General features: G+C 38.0%; 1 protein-coding gene across 3 annotated transcripts in view; it reads right to left on the reverse strand.

Annotated features, from left to right (window-relative positions):
• The window catches only part of VPS13A (vacuolar protein sorting 13 homolog A), a 107,459-nt gene that overhangs the window by 49,534 nt on the left and 40,202 nt on the right, over positions 1-17,723 (reverse strand). For all 3 annotated transcript variants that reach the window (XM_059492794.1, XM_059492793.1, XM_059492795.1), the window contains exons 25-38: positions 16,178-16,350; positions 14,515-14,671; positions 14,078-14,157; positions 13,773-13,832; positions 13,538-13,694; positions 13,006-13,122; positions 12,821-12,924; positions 12,215-12,382; positions 11,259-11,566; positions 10,395-10,542; positions 9,334-9,484; positions 2,058-2,182; positions 1,165-1,334; positions 302-522 (exon numbers count right to left, since the gene is read on the reverse strand). In XM_059492794.1, the coding sequence (XP_059348777.1) occupies positions 302-522; positions 1,165-1,334; positions 2,058-2,182; positions 9,334-9,484; positions 10,395-10,542; positions 11,259-11,566; positions 12,215-12,382; positions 12,821-12,924; positions 13,006-13,122; positions 13,538-13,694; positions 13,773-13,832; positions 14,078-14,157; positions 14,515-14,671; positions 16,178-16,350 (2,139 nt within the window). The remainder of the gene's footprint in view (positions 1-301; positions 523-1,164; positions 1,335-2,057; positions 2,183-9,333; positions 9,485-10,394; positions 10,543-11,258; positions 11,567-12,214; positions 12,383-12,820; positions 12,925-13,005; positions 13,123-13,537; positions 13,695-13,772; positions 13,833-14,077; positions 14,158-14,514; positions 14,672-16,177; positions 16,351-17,723) is intronic.

Consider the following 17,723-nt stretch of genomic DNA (forward strand, 5'->3'; position numbering starts at 1 on the left):
ATATGCTTCTCTATTAATCCCATTATATTTTAAACGTACATTTTAGGTATCCTCTTTCTCTAGTAAGACAAGACTTCATTTGGAAAGAAATACTAAACGTCATTAATCTATTTCCATGATGCAAAGAAAGAAACATCAATGGTTACAAGCCATTCTATACATATAATATAATATACATATTTCCTATACATAGGAAATAGCATAAAAGGAGTACTGTATTTTTTACATATAACAATATCAAAACTGAGCTGATATTCAAATGCAGATTTTAAACTATTTCAAGGTGTATACTGGTATATACCTTGGTCCTTTACAGGTAATGACTGCTGTTTGAGATTTCTTTGTGCAGCACTTTCTGCATTAGCCTTTAGAAATATATCTGCTACAGTAAGTAGAAACTCCATGCTTGCACAAAGGTAGATCTCTTGAACAATAACATCAAGAGCAGTGCCATCTCTCCCCTGTTTGTAGTTTACATCCACCATAACTTTTTTTTCAAATCCATGTTTCATTTCCACCATTCTGAAACACAATTAAGGAGGTGTTTAAGGAAACAATGAAAAGCCAGCCACAAATACTGAAAAACACTCAAGATTCCCATTCCAGATGCAATACATTAAGAAGACTGAATTTAAAAAGCAATGCAAATAATTTTGGAACATGACTAATAAAAACAGCAGCACTAAATTTTTGTAACTTTAAAACTAACTGGAATCCCATACTGGTAACTTAAGATGTTAACAATTTAACAAGACAAACCATCATATTTCCTTTACATATCAAAAGTATGTATGTAAGTATGTATGTATGTATGCAGGTTTACATATCAAAAGCACTACATTTTACTGAAGTTTGTTACTATTCATGAGACATCATCTCAGTCTTACTTAAAACTTCATTAAAGTGAAAAGTGAAATTGTTTTCTATGCACATTTGTTAAATTTATATTTAAGGTTCAGTTTATTTCATTTTTTGTATCTAGCACTGGTCTCTCACAAAGACGTGCAACAAAAGGCATGTGAAACACATGCATGCACAGAAATAAGTACTTTAAGAACTCCTACACTAAAACAATTGCGGTTTTAAGAGAATACTAATGAAATGTAAACATTATGAACTCTTTGTCTAACTCAAATAAACAGTAAATTATGTAAAATTAAAGACCTTGGTGTAGCCTTCTGGATGGACTGTCTCTTATCATCTAATGTACAGTTTGCGAGTTTGACTGAAGCATTCATTGAACCATCTGATAACATTTTCAGAGCAGCTGACATGAGAACTAATTTAAACTCTGCAAGCTTCAAAAGGTCATCTCTCTGATCCAAACTGTTAACCTGTTTAAATGAAACATTTGTAGATTTCATTATGGGTAGCAAAAATAATAAATAGGTGTGATATACAGTTTTACTCTAACTGATGATATTTTCAAAAATAATAAATTAAATAAACCCACTAATAATTCAAAATGTTGGGGTCTTTAGCTTGATAACCACAAACAACCACAACCACATACAAGACAAAATTTTCAAAATGCAAAGCTTTGCCCTTCTACCATCTTTATAAAGCAAGTTAACGTAAGTGAGAGACCTAAGTTTACAATAACTTACAAACTTTTAGTCAGAAATCTAGTGAAAAGTTTTGTAAGTTTAAACCAAGATGAATATAAATGTATTCCTATTGACAAATTTAAGAATTATTCTCCACCATTTTGTGTGTGTCCATGTACCCATCTCTACATGTAATTAATTAGTATATTGCATTCCTCTGCATATTTTTCTTCCCAAACTACATTTTAAATTAATAGAAATTTTCATCAGATTTTTAGTCAGATGACAGAAGATGCCATGTATTATGTGCTACCACTGCCTATTCTATTTCCTGTAGTATCTGCCAAGCAATTTAGATAAAACAGCTGTTCTCTCATTTCCATCACATTTGTTATTATTGCTAGAACACACTTTCTCTGTCATAAATTAAGCTATTCTTGTTCAGAATTTTGAGAACTCTAGGCAATCTTAAAGCTGCTGATTACTCTTTGTAACCAAAATTATACTTACCTGTTTTGAATTTGGACTATACAACACTAAAGTCAGAGAGTCAAATCTGAAGTCCAGTTTTAGTGTTGTTTTTATTTTCATAGGTGAATGCAATTCCACCACAGCTGATGTCACAACAGTTACACCTTTCAGGAATCAAATAAATGGTTAATATTTAAAAAATTACCTGACTGCAAATAAGGAAAAAAACAAAACAAAATATCCTCGCTTACAACCATAAAGACAGCAACAAAGCTTTTTCTCCACATGTAAATCCACCCACACTTAGCATATGTTTATCATACTTTATGTAACTACTTTTGGCAAAATCACACATTTAAGAATACAAAATTTATATTCGCCCCTTACATATTCAACATGAGATTTTTACCATCTTTAAAACTCAAATGTACAACTTCTGGTTAACACTACCATGTGCAAGAGTGCTACGAAGAATACAAATTTACTTTCCTCCTCATTTGTTCATCTGCCACATTGTTGCTGGTGTTCATGTGTAATAAAGAAGTTCAACAAAAGATGGCTTTCTTTACTCGCTTTTCCTTCTACTGCGTGCTGAGTCAATGGGCAGTGACATGTATCAAATAAGAACAACTTTCAGGGGCATCATCATTACAACAGACAAACAGATATAAATCGGGACAGCAAGGGAACCACCATATAAAGGAAAAAGAGTAAAATGGTAGCTTTCCAAAGTTGGGATGTTAACAAATGCAATCAAGAGACTTTTAAGTACTGCCTTGCATTATGGCCAGGATAACAAGACCTTTACATTACATGTCATGCCCCAAAACTCACTTCAGTGGCTCACTTGCTCCTATTCATTATTATTACTGTCAGATATTGCTCAAACCACAATGTCAAGATAATAGGTCCACTAGCAGTCAACCAACCTCATCAGCTAAAGAGGCATTTAGTGACAGCAGCAACAAGAGCAGCATCAGTGGCTACAGCTGGCAGGGCAAAATACCTCAAAAAGCCTGGCAGGGGGCTCCCAGAGTCACGGAAACCTGAGATGGGAGACCTGGCAGGACCCAGGAGCTCACCTAAGTGAGGCCTACATGGTGAGGGCCTTGCCAGAGCAACCGAGGGAGATTTAAACGACTCCAGGGAGCATAAGAACTTGGAGCACAGTGAAAATGCGGGCAAACAGGACATGGCACGTCAGAAGGATGTGGCACAGCATTTGATGCAGCAGTTCATGTGGGCAGGGCATGTAGAAGGAAAGAGTGACCCTCCACAGCTCCTGAGGAGAGCTCACCTGGTGGTTTTCACCTACTCCACAAGAACAGACATGTGATCTCCATAAGAGAACAGTGAGAACACTGACCTCCATAATGCCAAAAGCCATTGCTAGTAGCACAGCAAACCAGATCATGCTTCTCAGAAACAGGCACCTGTTCAAGTCTGCAGCTGCAGGGAGTGTTTGAGCTTGGCATTAGCATCAGAGGGCAGAAGAGACTACAATTGTGTACAGAGGGACCAGGTGGATGATATATTGAGCCTGGGGGCTGAGCTTAGAGAAGTGGAAAGGCTGAAGAGTATCAAGGGGTTGGACAGAAAAACAGACTGGTGAAAATTCCTGAGAGAAATGCAGGAGGTGGAAGCTCAGCACAAGTCAGAGGAACTCCAACACTCTTGTCATCAGACAGAAGGAGGGGATCTGAAAGACAAGGGGGAAATGGAAACAGGTGCCTGCTGGGGGCAACAGCAGAGTCATCTCCTTTGCCTTCACAGGTAACCTTAGGAAATAGGTATGAGGCTACAGAATCTGAGGGTGAAGTAAATGATGGTGAAGGTGAAGGTCTACCTGGGGAGTTGCCCAAAGCAAGTCAGTCAACCAAATGCATCACAATTTCAGGTTAAGAAAGACAGAAAGAAAAGTAATTGTTGCAACTCTCTTCTGAGGGGAACTGAGGGCCCAGCATGCCAGTTGGACCCATCCCACAGGTCTGCTGACTTCCTGGGGCTCAGATAAGAGGTACCACCAAGAGGCAGGATCTTGGACACAAGTTGTGTTCTCTTCTGTCCTGTCAAGTAAATCATGCAGATGAATACCTTGATAATGCAATTCTGTGTAACCATCAGAATTTTGGTTTGGCTCATCATGGGTCAGGCTTTAGAACACTGAGCCTGCTGCCACCAAACAGGGTTCTCCTGTCTCAAAGGGGAAAAAGGGCTTTAGCTCAGGAATGAGCAGGGCTTGTTGAAAGAGCTTTAAACTAGATTTGAAGAGGAATGAGGACAGGGCCAGGCTTGACAGAGATAAGGTGTGGGAAGAGGAGAACTACAGTGACCACTCAAGCAGTAAAAGGAGGCTTAAGAGAGAATACATTCAGTGAATATAAGCATCCGAAGATGTAACCACAAGACAGACGAGGGGGCATCCCTTTGCACAACAAAATACTTATATAATGTGCCTGTGCACCAATGCACACAGTATATGGAAAACAAACAGGAGAAACAAGAAGTGCAGTCAAAGGACTTAGACCTAATTGCTATTACACAGATGTGGTGGGATAACTCACATGACTGGAATGTTGTCATGAAGGGCAATATTCTGTTCAGGAGAGACATTCTATGTGAGCAAACACCCAGAATGTATCAAGCTCTGTCTTGTGGTGGATGATGAGCAAGTCAAAAGCTCATGGGTCAGGATAAAAGGGCAACCAATAGGGATGAGACTGTTGTGGGTGTTTGCTACAGGCCACCTGAGCAGGAGAAAGAAGTGGATGAGGCCTTTGGCATGCAGCACAAAGCAGCCTCAGAAACACAAACCCTGGTTCCACTTTACCTACCCTGACATCTGCTGCAGAGCCATCACTCTGAAGCACGAACAACCCAGCAAGTTCCTCAAAAGCATTGATCAGCTCCTTGTCATGGATAGTGGAGGATCTCATAAGGAATGTTGTACCTGTTTGATATCACACTAACAGCAAAGGCCTTGTGGGGGATGTGAAGGTTGGGGGGAGCTTTGGTTGGATAGTGATCATGAGATTGTGGAGTTCCAAATTAGGTGAGGAATGAACAAGGCAGCAAGTAAGATTGCATCCATGGACTTCAGAAGAAAGAACTTCAGCCACTTCAGAGAATTCTCTTGGAAAATCTATGGGAACAGGCCTGCAGGGAAGAGGAGCTGACATTTAAGAATCACTTCCTCCAGGCTCAAGAACTGGCATCCCAATGCAGGCCAATGTGAGCAAGAAATCAGGCAAAGGGGCAAGAGACCTCCATAGATGAATAAAGAGCTTCTGCCACTACTCACACATAAGTAGGAAATAAATTGAAGATGTAAGTGGGGTGAAGCTACTTGGAATGCATATAGAGGGCCCTGACAGGATACATTTATAAATGCTGAGAGAGCTGACTGCACACAGTCATCTTTGAAAGGCTGTGGTGGTTAGGAATGATGTCTGAGGACTGGAAGGAACCAAATGTCATCCCAGTCTTGAAACAGGGCAATGGAGGAGAACCCAAGGAACTACCAGCCAGACAGCCTCACGTCAATCCCTGCAAAGGTGATGGAATGCTTCATTCTGGAGGCCATCTCTTCTATGCCCATGAAAGACAAAAAGGAGTAGTCAGCATGGATTCACCTAAGGGGAATCATGCTTGACCAACATGATGTCTTCTATAACTACCCGGATGGATGAGGTAAGAGCAGTGGTTATTGTCTACCTTGACTCCAACAAGGCTTTAAATAATGCCTTTCAGAACATTCTCACTGGCAAACTTGCAAGTGTTGCCTGGATCAGTGGACGGTGAGATGCACAGAGCAGAAAGTTATGGACAGGAAGTTCCAAACAGAACTTCTTTACTGTGCAGATTACCACACACTGGCACAGATTGCCCAAAGAGGTTGTAGAGTCTCCCTCACTGGAGATATTTAAGAACTGCCTGGACACAATCCAGTGCCATGTGCTCTGGATGACCCTACATGACCAAGGAGGTTGGACCAGATGACCTGCTGTGGTCTCTTCCAACATGACCCATTCTGTCATTCTGTGAGATCCTCTACACTGATTCAGTAGAGGATTATTACCCAGTAGAGGATTATTACGCCTGATTATTACCCACTTCTGTTTGTTCAGGTTGGCAATTAGAAGGTTGAGGAAAGAAGTCCTACAGCAATTAGAAAGGACTGCAGGATGACTGGTTGAAGGCACAGGAGCATACATTGGTGTTTTCCTTGATCCCATCAGTAGCAGGGAAGAATGCTGAAATGAACAGAAGAACCCACCTGATGAACACAATGCTTGAAGGCTGGTGACATCAGTGGAATTTTCCTTTTTGACCATGAGGCAATTGATGTAATACCCGGACTGCTGGGGACAGATGAGGTTCATTTGTCTCAAAGGGGCAAAACAATTCTTGCCCGTGAGTTGGCATGAGTTAAGAGGACTTTAAACTACGTTTGCAGGGGGATAGGAAAAAGACCAGGCTCACTAAGATGAGCCTGGGAGTAGGATGCCAGGTTTAGGAGTAAAATCAGCAGCCCAGCTGAAATGCAACTACATCAACGCACACAATATGGGTAACAAACAGGAGGAGCTGGAGGCCACTGTGCAGCAGGAAAGCAATGACAGAAATGTGGTGGGATGAGCAGAGTGCTGCACTGGATGGCTACAAGCTCTTCAGAAGGGACAAGGAAGGAGAGCTGTGGGGTGGCTCTGTACAGAAGGAAGTGTTTTGAGTGTACAGAGAGCCTGTGGGTGACAACTGGGGGAAGGCTGAAAAGGGAGATATCCTGGTGGGAATCTGTTAAGACCATCCAACCAGGATCAGGAGATGGATGAACCATTCTATGATGTGATGCTGATGTTTCATGATTATCAGCCCTTGCTTTTGTGGGTGATTTTAACCTGCCAGATGTCTGCTAGAATTCAACACCAGAGAGGAAGCTGGGAAGTGAGTCTACCAGGGGAGCTACCCTGCTGGATCTGCTGCTTACAAGCAGAGAAGGGCTGGTGGGAGATGCTGGGTTGGAGCCATCTTGAGCACAGAAACCACGACACAAGAGTTTCCAATACTCAGAGGTGTCAACAAAATTTGGACTTCTGGTGGGCAGACTTTTAGGACACTGGTTCAGACAGTGCCTTGGCATAAGCCCTTAAAACAAAAGGGGTCCACGAAGTCTAGACATAGCTTAAGAATGAAATCTTATAGGCACAGGACCAGACTGTCTCTATGTGCTGGCCTGGCTGAATAGGGAGGAACTCGGGGGAAAAAATGAGACTTTTGGAAGAAGAAGCAGGCAACAGAAAGAAAAGTACAAGGATGCTGTTAAGTCACACAGAGAAAATTAGCAAGGTTAAAACTCAGATGGTCAGAAAATTAGCAAGGTTAAAACTCAATCTGACCATTGCTGTGAAGGAAAATAAATACAAATAAATATATATAAATGTATATATATAAATTATATATAAATGGTTTTATAAATACGTTAACAACAAAGAGCAGGCAAAGGAATAATCTCCACCCTTCACTGGATGTGCAGGAGTACACTGCCACCAAGGATGAGGAAATGGCTGAGGTACTTCATGCCTTCTTCACCTCAGTCTTTAAGAGTGAAAATAGTTATTCTCTGGGCAACTGGCCACCTGTGCTGGTAGACAGGGTCAGAGAGTAGAAGAAACCTGCTGCAATCCATAAGGAAGTAATTAGTGACTGCTGTGCCACTCAGGTGTTCACAATTCTATAGGACCAGACAGGATTCAACCTAGGGTGATGATGGAGTTGGCAGAGGGGCTCACCAAGGCACTCTCCATCATTTATCATCAGCCCTGATTAACTGGAGAGGTGAGATTGGTCAACGTTATGCCCATCTACAAAAGAAAGATCCAGGGAACTACAAGCCTGTCAGCCTGGCCTTGGTGCTGGGGAAGGTTATGGAGCAAATCATCTTGAGTGTGATCACATGGCACAAACTGAAAAACTAAGGGATCAGGGTCCAGGTCCAGAATGGTTTCAGAATGGGCTCAGGAAAGGCAGGTCCTACTTGACCAACCTGTTCTCCTTTTTCAACCAGATGACCCATCTGGTTTAAGAGAGAAAGGCTGTAATGTTAACTACCTATGCATTAGTGAAGTCTTCAATACTTTCTCCCTCAGCATTCTCCTGGAGAAGCTGGAAGGCCAGAGCTTGGACAGGTAAACTCTTTGCTGGGTTAAAAACTGGCTGGATGGCTGGACCTAGAGAGTGGTAGTGAATGGAATTATATCCAATTGGCAGACAGTCACCAGTGGTGCTCTCCAGAGCTCAATATTGGGACCACTTCTGTTTAACAACTTAATTTTAGGGATTTGGATAAGGGGATCAAGCAGCTTTCAGTCAGTTCACAGATGACACCAAGTTGGGCAGGAGTTTCGATATGCTGGAGGGTTGGAAGGCTCTGCAGAGGAATCTGGACAGGCTGGATAATGGGCTGAGGGCAATGTTATGAGGTGAAGTGCCAAGTCCTGCTCTTGGATCACAACAACCCCTGGCAGTGCTACAGGCTGAGGACAGAGTGTCTGGAAAGCTGCTCAGGGGAAAAGGACCTGAGAGAGCTACTCAGTAGTGTCTGAACATGAGCCAGCTGTGCCCAGATGGCCAATGTCATCCTGGCCTGTATCAGCAACAGTGTGAGCAGCAGGACCAGGACAGCAATTGCCCACCTGTACTCAGCCCATACTGAAAGTGAGGCCACTCTTCAAATCCTGCTTCCAGTTCTGGGCCCCTCACAAAACAAAGACATTGAGGTCCTGAAACATGTCCAGGAAAGGACAATGGAACTGCCGAACAGTCTGCAACACAAGTTATATGAGGATTGGCTGAAGGAGATGGAGGTGTTCAGGCTAGAGAAAAGGAAGCTCAGAGGAGCCCTGTTGGTCCCCACAACTACTTAAAAGGAGGTTGTAGCAAGATGGGCAGTTGGTCTCTTTTCACAGACACCTAGTCAGTGACAGGGTAAGATGATACAGCCTCAAGCTGAGACAGGGGAGGTTCAGGCTGGAAGAGTTTCTGCTCAGGAAGGTGGTGGAGTAACCATCCCTGGAAGTATTCAAAAAGACCTGGACGTGGCACATAGTGCTATGGTTCAGTTGATATGGTGGTGTTTGGTCAAAGGTTGCATTTGATGGTCTTGGAGGTCTTCTGCAGCCTTTATTATTTTGTGATTCTACAGTATCGGTACACACAGATGAATCTGGCATCCATTTTTAAATGTAATTCCAACAGAAGCCATATATTAACAATAATACCTAAAAATGCCAGATGATTTAATTTTAGAAAATATTACCTGCAGACTGCTGAGAAGTACCGTGCATTTCACTAGAATGACTAGCTGATGCTTTTGATTCAGGCAAAGCTGTTGATGCACCAGAGCTTTCACCTGCATTTTCATTTAGTGTCCTCAGTATTGTGGTAATATCTTCCTGACTGAGAATGAGCTTTAAAAAAGATTGGAATAGACATCAGAACAACTTTGTTCACATAATTTTTGGTAACTAAAATCTGGGCTTACAAGTAAACAGATAAATCAAATTAATCTCATCTGAGTCTCTGTTTAGGACACTGAACATTTTTCTCAAATTCACACAACTCCTTACAGTAATTTCTAGAAATCAGAAATCAGTCACACATTATTTTGTTTTCATCTACAAACTTTTCCTACCAAGTTACAATTTAGAAACTGGAATGTCAGAACACATACACATACAGATTGACTTACAGTTGACCAAAATTTTTACCTGTATTTAGTCACAAGGCACCTTACAGTAATACTTACTTTACAGTAATACTTATGAGTTCTATTTCAAAATCTGGCAAATTGGTTTTCCTCACACACATCACAACCTTTCTATTTTTAATGTTACATTTAAACTATGTTCTGTTTAAATTTCAATTTATTTTTCTTTTATGCTAAATTAAATCATGCTAGGATGAATCCCATTTGGCCCCACAGATCTGTGAGTGCCTATGTGGTACAGCAGGTCATTAATAACTCTTCAGGTTTGTCACAGGTACAAATTCGGCACTGCTATTGAACAAACCAATAACCCCCAACTTTTCCAATACTTCACTGGAAGACACTGATAGATAAAAGAATAAGCATTTTTAACTAGCAACAGTAATTCAATAGTACAAAGTCTGCCTGGAGTATCACAGATGAAATACAGACCTAAAATTAGAATCAAAATCTATTCATTTCCTTTTCACCTATGAAAAAACAAAAGCTGTTCTATCTCTATGTCTTGAAATCAAACAATACTTCAACCACTGAGCTTGGACTTTTATAGAGAAAAATGAATCTGTTTTCCAGAAATATTGTAACAGTTGCTTTCAGAAACAAGTGCTTACATTCATAGGCTTGAGTCGGCCAGATATTTCAATATCGGGAACTTCGTGATACCATGCAGCAGCTAAATTTCGTTCAACAGCTACTTCCAGATTGACTGGCTGCAGCAACTGTACTTCAGTTTGCAAAGAATCTTGCTCATAGTAAGATCTGTGAAAAGAAGCAAAATGCTCCCAGCTTTCACATATTCCACATTCTAAAAAACACATTTCTGTCTTTTCCTCCCTCATCCTTTCAAATAATACTATAAAACTGCCTTTATATTACTCCAAGAAGCTCTAGTTGAAGCCTTACTCCACCAAGTGCACCTCCTTCCTTTGTAGGGAGGAGGTATCAGGCACATACTAGGCATGCAACACACAAACTCTTGCAAGTCAGGACCTCTTACCTGCTCTCCAGTGGAGAGCAATTCCTTCTTTCTTCCGTACTCTCCAACTGCGTTTAAGAAGTCCCCTCCATTCCCGTTCCCTCCATGAATCCCCTGCACCAAGGACCATTTTTAAACAGTTCTTAATGGCTGTCTAACTGAGGATCTTTGCTGCTATGCATAGCTTGAAAATCCCATCAAAACAGTCTAATACAAATAGGTATAGCCTGTCCCAAATTAATGAATAATGCATAACCCTACAGTACTACACAATTTATTCTAAACAATGACTTGCTTCTATTTAAAGATGAGCAGATTGGTCCTTTTCCTAAACCATACATTTTCATTGCTTTAAAAAATATTAATTTGTTATTATATTCCAAGATAACAGTCTGTCATTCACCAACCATTAACTACTTATTTAACTACTCCTTGAAGCTCTCTACCTGAAGAATCCCAAAAGGATTAAATAAATTCTAATATACTGACATTACATTACCTATACAACTTCAGTTCACTCAATTTCACTGTCATAGAGTCAATAACAGGTGGAAGAGTACATCGTATTTTTGTTTTAGCGATAAAGAACTGGTTCTTCACAGTGATTAGACCAAGATCAGCCACGAGGACATTTGCAGACATTGCTGACTGTGGAATTATCACAACAGGTGCCTTGATATTGATATCCAGTGCTAAACGGGAACTACGCTCTGCTAACCCTTTTACACCTGTAGCTGCTTTCTCTGCTGTTCGAACAGTTGCCTCAGTAAAAGCTTCCTTGGCAGCTTGAAAGTTATTTATAAAAGCCTAGGAAAGAAATACAGGCATCAGGAATTAATTATTAAGAATTACACTACTTCAAAAACACTATAAATCATAGTTATTTAAACAGCAAACCATCCTAAAATGTTATTTTTGCTATACATTTTGTCCAAATTCTTTAATAGGATAATCTTTCCTCAAGTATGATAAATTATGCATATAAAAAAATAAATTTCTATACTAAATATTTGGAAAATTAGATGGTAAGAGCAATGACCTTGTAACATGACTTGTAGGAACTATATTTTATCTAATCATATGAGCAGCAGAAGATTGATTTATGAGCAGCATTTATGGAAAGGACATTAATTTTCATGGTTTCTTACTTATATTTCAGTGTTCTAAATAATGAAAGGTATGTATATTTAACAGCTGTTACAAACGTTTTAAGACAAACATTATTATTAAGAATAGTAAACATTTTTGCTAACTTATCTGCTCCACAGTAACAAACATATATATAAGAAAAATAAGCCATCAAGCCCAACCATCAATCCCAGCAAACTTTTTTACAATAGTATATAAAAGCTCTTATACAAATGGACACCACCCCATACGGAACATCTTATCCCTTTCTTGCTCTGACAACTTCACCTGGATGATAAGAAACAGTATCTGGAAAATTTAACTTACCAAAACAGATGTAACAAACTTGTTGACAAAAACTACTTGAATACAACCAACAGTTAGGTAAATACGATTGTCAACAACATCCATATTTGTATATGCAATGCCATCCGTAGCATTCACATATGATACCATTCTGAAGTTGAAGACTTCTTTTTCTGTGATGTAAAGAGCCTTAAGAAGAAACAAAAAATATTATCTTAACTGTAAAAACTTACATATTGGAGAAACTTAACTTCAAAACAAAATGTAGTACCTCCCACCACTAAGACATTTTTACTCCAAGTATCTCAACAATGTATGAAAAAAAAATCAAATTTTTAAAATCCATTGAAATAGCTGAAACTATTAAGTTGACATTCAGCTTGAATAATTCTCTTCACAAAAGTCAACACAATAAGAGGCTATGATAAATATCACAATTACACAAATTAATGTCAGTCCAATAAACACTGGTTGTCAGTGCAAAATTATTGTCATATAGAGAATACTACTCCTAGCAAGTACATAAAACATGACTGAAAAAAGTCACAGTAGAGAGTAGAGTCTAAAAAGTAAGTTTAATTTAGCATCCATTCAAAAACAAAATCAACAATACATGCATACGCCTACCTTTTTATACAGTGCTTTCTCATCAGAATCCACAATAGTGATGTTCTTCAATTTTGCAGTCACATCAGTTGCTGCTTTCTTCATGATCACTTGGCTATCCAGACCTCAAAAACAAGACATACAAAATCCATACATTATAGTGCCTACAAAGTTTTGTGCTTTTGTGAATAAAGTTTTGCTCCTACCTTCAATGTGAATTTCAGCTATTCTACGGTTTTTCTCTCTGATAAAAATACGCAAACATGATAAATCCGCACAGATAATGAGGTCAATAATATCTTCATATTTTGATTTTTTTGATGCTATGAGAAATAAAAAATAACAAAAGTTACCATTCTTCAATGAGGACATGTACTGTTTTAGTACAGCACAGCAAGTAAGAGGTTGATGCTCCTCAGGTATAAGGTAACAGCCATAAGGCCATTAAATGCCTTAATTTATACCAAGAAAAAAACAATAAAAACCTGACAAAAATTTATGGCTTTTCTATTTACATTCACTTAGCGCCTCCAATACATAGCAAATATAAGTCTTGATCTATGTGTCAGAAAACTGCACATGGCTAAACATACCATATAAATACATATAATTTGAAGCAAAATTTCTCATATCAAACATCATTAACAGGCTTACAAAAACAGAAAGTATCTTTGTTTTATTTCTTACTTAAGTGAAAAAAGAGGAATGAAAGGAGGAAAAAATAATAAAGAAACTTACTAAATTTTTTTAGAACATCCTTCTTCTCTTCTGTTTTTTCATAGACTGGTTCTTCCACAACTTTAGTTTCTTGTTTAGGCAGAAGATTACTCAGATAGTTCATTGCATTCAGCAGAGCTTCAGTATGCAAATGAACATCTAGAGAAGAAAAGTTCACCTAAAAGAAAAATTTTTGTTTATCCAGTATGCCTCTCCTCTCAAATCGAGAAAATGATGTAAAAAAAAATTATCATACCTTTATTTTCTGTAGAACATTCTGACAGACAGTTTTCAGTTCTGGTCCCTTAATATCAGTCTATTTCACCAAAAATGCACATAAAACAAACAAATCAGAAGTTTGTAAATTCCATTAAAAAAACTTATTTTCAAATCCACTACAACTTAAGTTTTTCTGCTGAAGGAGCAGACAGACCTTGCATGTGACACTCAAGATGTTAAAAACATCAATAAGTAAGGAAAAAACATTCAACATCTGATGCATATTAATGTGGTGCTTATGACGGGCTTACAATTGAAAAGCAAAGCCTACTCTTTCCTAACCTTTGTATATTCCAGAGTGAGAAGATCATCTTCTACATTATCCAGTGTAGTAATTATGTAAACTGGCTTGTCATTATCATCTAAAAAATCCAAAAAAGAATACAGAAAATTACTTAAAAGAAAAAAAAATTAAAATCTTCTTCATCTATAAACTGCCAGGTAGGCTGATAGCTGTCATTGCTGCTAAATCAAAAACCCTCTTTTGCAGATGTAAAATAATTAAATGTCCACAATCTACAATCTCTACAATCACCACCACCAGAACATATTTACCAAAGCACTAATGAGTGGATGAGCTCCTGATTTACTTGCCCTCAGCCCTACATTTAAGTTAGGAAGCAAATCTTCCTTATTTGACAAAAACCCTACAGAGCTTTTGAAGACAAATTCACAGTGTTATTTGTGAAAAATTCCTTTACCAGATTATAAACCCTTACCAATATACTCTGGGCACAGAAGACAAACTTCACGAAGGAAAGCACTCCCAGTCATGTCAAATGTTCTCACTTTCAGTTCAGTGCCTAAGCCCAAAATATCAAGCTGAAGCACAGGCATCTCAGTATCACCAGTAAGACGGCATAATTTAATTAGGACCTAAAGAAAAAACCAAAACACACACCCAAAACCATTAAGGGATTATAAGAAGCATAAGAACTGCTTCTTTTTTTATACAGGATATAATATATTTACTTACATCTTATTGCTTAATGTCTATTTCTATATTGATAATTAAACTCTATACAGCAAATGCCTTGAATAGAAATAAATAATTCAACAAGCAGTACTGGTTGCTGCTATTATAACAAAAACTTCAAACGTGTGTATGTAATACCAAAGTAACAGTCACAAAAACTATTATTTAAAAAAAAAATCTGTACAGCACTCAGCAATGTTCAATACAGTCAAAATTAGATTTTCAGTCAACACAAAGTGCTACTTTCACTGGAATTGCTCTGAATTCTCCTAAGAGTTAGATTCCCAAGCTGAATGTCTGGCAAGAGGATTTACTACATTTTCACCAATGCATGACAATACTGTTGTTAAATAAATTTGTAGCTGGGCTGTTGGATCTGATTTTGACAACCAAACAAATATATGTATTCTTCCTTTCCATGTAATGCTGACTACAAATAAGGAAAATCAAAACAATCCAGTAGGCGATTTTAAACTTTGAGGACAACAGAAGTGATTTTTAATAGATTCCCAAATTAATTTTTTCTTAAAGATTGTAAGTTAGTTGTTATTATTAAATAAGGTAAAACATAGCATCCTTGTTTTAGACTAGCAGTTCTAAATAAGGTCATGTCATCATGGAAACACTACATTTCAGTTTTATTAGAAGTAAAGGTGTAATATATAGTATGCTAAAAGCTAGCTGTGGGGTGTTGAAGACATTCTGTAAGCCCTAGCATAAAACAAAATTTGTAAAGTTAACTGAATTGGCATGATTTATTTTTAAAATAAATGTAAAGTAAAATACACTGAGTTTCAGGAATAACAGTCCCATAGCCATGATCATCTAATGACAAAGTTAATGATAGTGTTAATAAGTCACCTCTTTTACTAGAACTGATACAGTTAGCAGGGATTCTTGCATTTGGATAAAGTACTCTTTTTTCCCCTCTAAGCCTGAAACAGCAAGAATACAGAAAACTCTTCATAATGAAGGTGTTATAGATTTACATGTGTGGACAACAGCATCTGGGAAAAACTAGAACAGAAAAATAAGGTGCTTGTTACAACATAAAACATTAATGAAGTTTTCCCATTGACCACAGCAGTATCTGGAAAAAAAAACCACAAGCACCTATTTAGCTAAAACAAAGATGTAATGTGATTTCTGAAACATATGTAAAGAAAATTCAGTGACAAAGTGAGTTGGGAAATCAAGTGGATAAACCAAGGCACTTCAGTGATGACAAGAATACAGAAGCACAATTATTCCATATCCAAAGTTTTTATGGAAAAAACTCTGCATAATAGTTTCAGGGAAAAATGGGGAATGAGTATCTCTGCGCATATGGAATTATAAACACAACAGACATGGAAAAAAAATACAGTCCTGCTGTGCTTCAGGGAAATTTTTAAAATTAATTTTACCTTAGCTACTTCAAACTTTAGTTGGAAATCTGTCATATTTTTCAGAGATTCTTGTTTGTGTAGATTTTTTCGCCTTGTACTGACAGTCTGCTTGAGGGGGCCAGATGAGACTTCAAAGAATGGCACATCTTCCACAGGACTGCTTAGTGCATCATAAAATTCTTCTTCTGATTCTAAGGATTAATTCACAACATCATTACATATGCAGTTTACAAAACCAATATTTTACAGTATTGTAACCTAGAGTTTTTACATCTACATCCATAAAAGCTTAAATATACAAGTATCTAGCTGACAACTAGCAATAAAATCTGTTTCCATCCCTATTCCAGCCCCCACAACTTTACACCAAACCTACAGCTGCCTCCATTATGTCATCATAAACTTCAGATCTCATTAGCTAATTCCTTTCAGCATTCTCTTACTTCTGGCTTTGCAAAAGACAGCACAATTGATGCTTTGTCTTGCCTTTGGTGCGATCTAACAGCTTAACTCATCTGCTGATCAGACTGCTGTTGACAATACAGGAGCCATGGCCTCAGTATCAGCCACACTACTTAGGATTTCTTGCTGCTGTAGATCTCCCATTTCAGAGAGACTCCTAAGAACTATCAGGCTTTTAATTCACTTTACATTAGTGCAGAAATATAACCAGGATAAATAGATTACACTGTCTTGTGAAGGTCGTCTTCATGTAAAAACATAAACACTCAAGTATAAGGTAACTGTGGAAGAAATATCCTTCTAAAAAACTCAACAAATAAGATTAAGTATTTTGTAAAGCTTAAAAACAGCTCTGAGATTTTGGAGAGTAAAGATAGAGAATTAACACAAATCACTTAAAAGGACTGTATAACTGTATGTATAGTATAGACTTGATTAAAAATCAGACTTGATTCCAATCTAAATCTAGCTATTACTTTCTCAAATTACTTGTTGCCAGCATGCATTCTCACTTCAGCCTAGTTTTTAAGAACTGAAAGACATGACTCTTAAAGGAGTTTATATAAAAACAGACGAAGATGCACAAACACATATTTTTACACATACTGCATACACACTGAATTTAAAGCTATGAAACAGACATAGTAACTTTGCCGATAATTTTGCTAGTGTTTGCTAACCACAAAAAACATTAACTTGAGAAAGTAGTAGTGGTCTGTTTCTCCAGTTGAGTGCTTTGGCATCACAAACAAAACTGATACTGAAATAATACTGATATGTTTGATTATTTTTCTAATGTAACTACTAGATGAAATACTAGGATCTAGCTAAGCTGTTTTGAACAGCAAGAAAGTGTTGAACACAACTGGTTCTCCCACAGCCAATCTTCTGCTTTATCCAGTACAAACCAAAATGTTTGTTTATAAAAACAAAGCAGTTTCTAATGGTTATCATTTCCCTACCTTGTAATTTAAACAAATCCACCTAAATAAGAGAGAAATCCTTCACCACAAGAAAATAATTAAAACCATCATCAGAGGACTAAGTACATGCTAAAGCTAAAAAGTTCATATTACTTCAAATGCCCTGAATACAGATTTGC

The sequence above is a fragment of the Ammospiza nelsoni genome, chromosome Z (assembly GCF_027579445.1).
Source record: "Ammospiza nelsoni isolate bAmmNel1 chromosome Z, bAmmNel1.pri, whole genome shotgun sequence".
Taxonomy (NCBI): Eukaryota; Metazoa; Chordata; class Aves; order Passeriformes; family Passerellidae; genus Ammospiza; species Ammospiza nelsoni.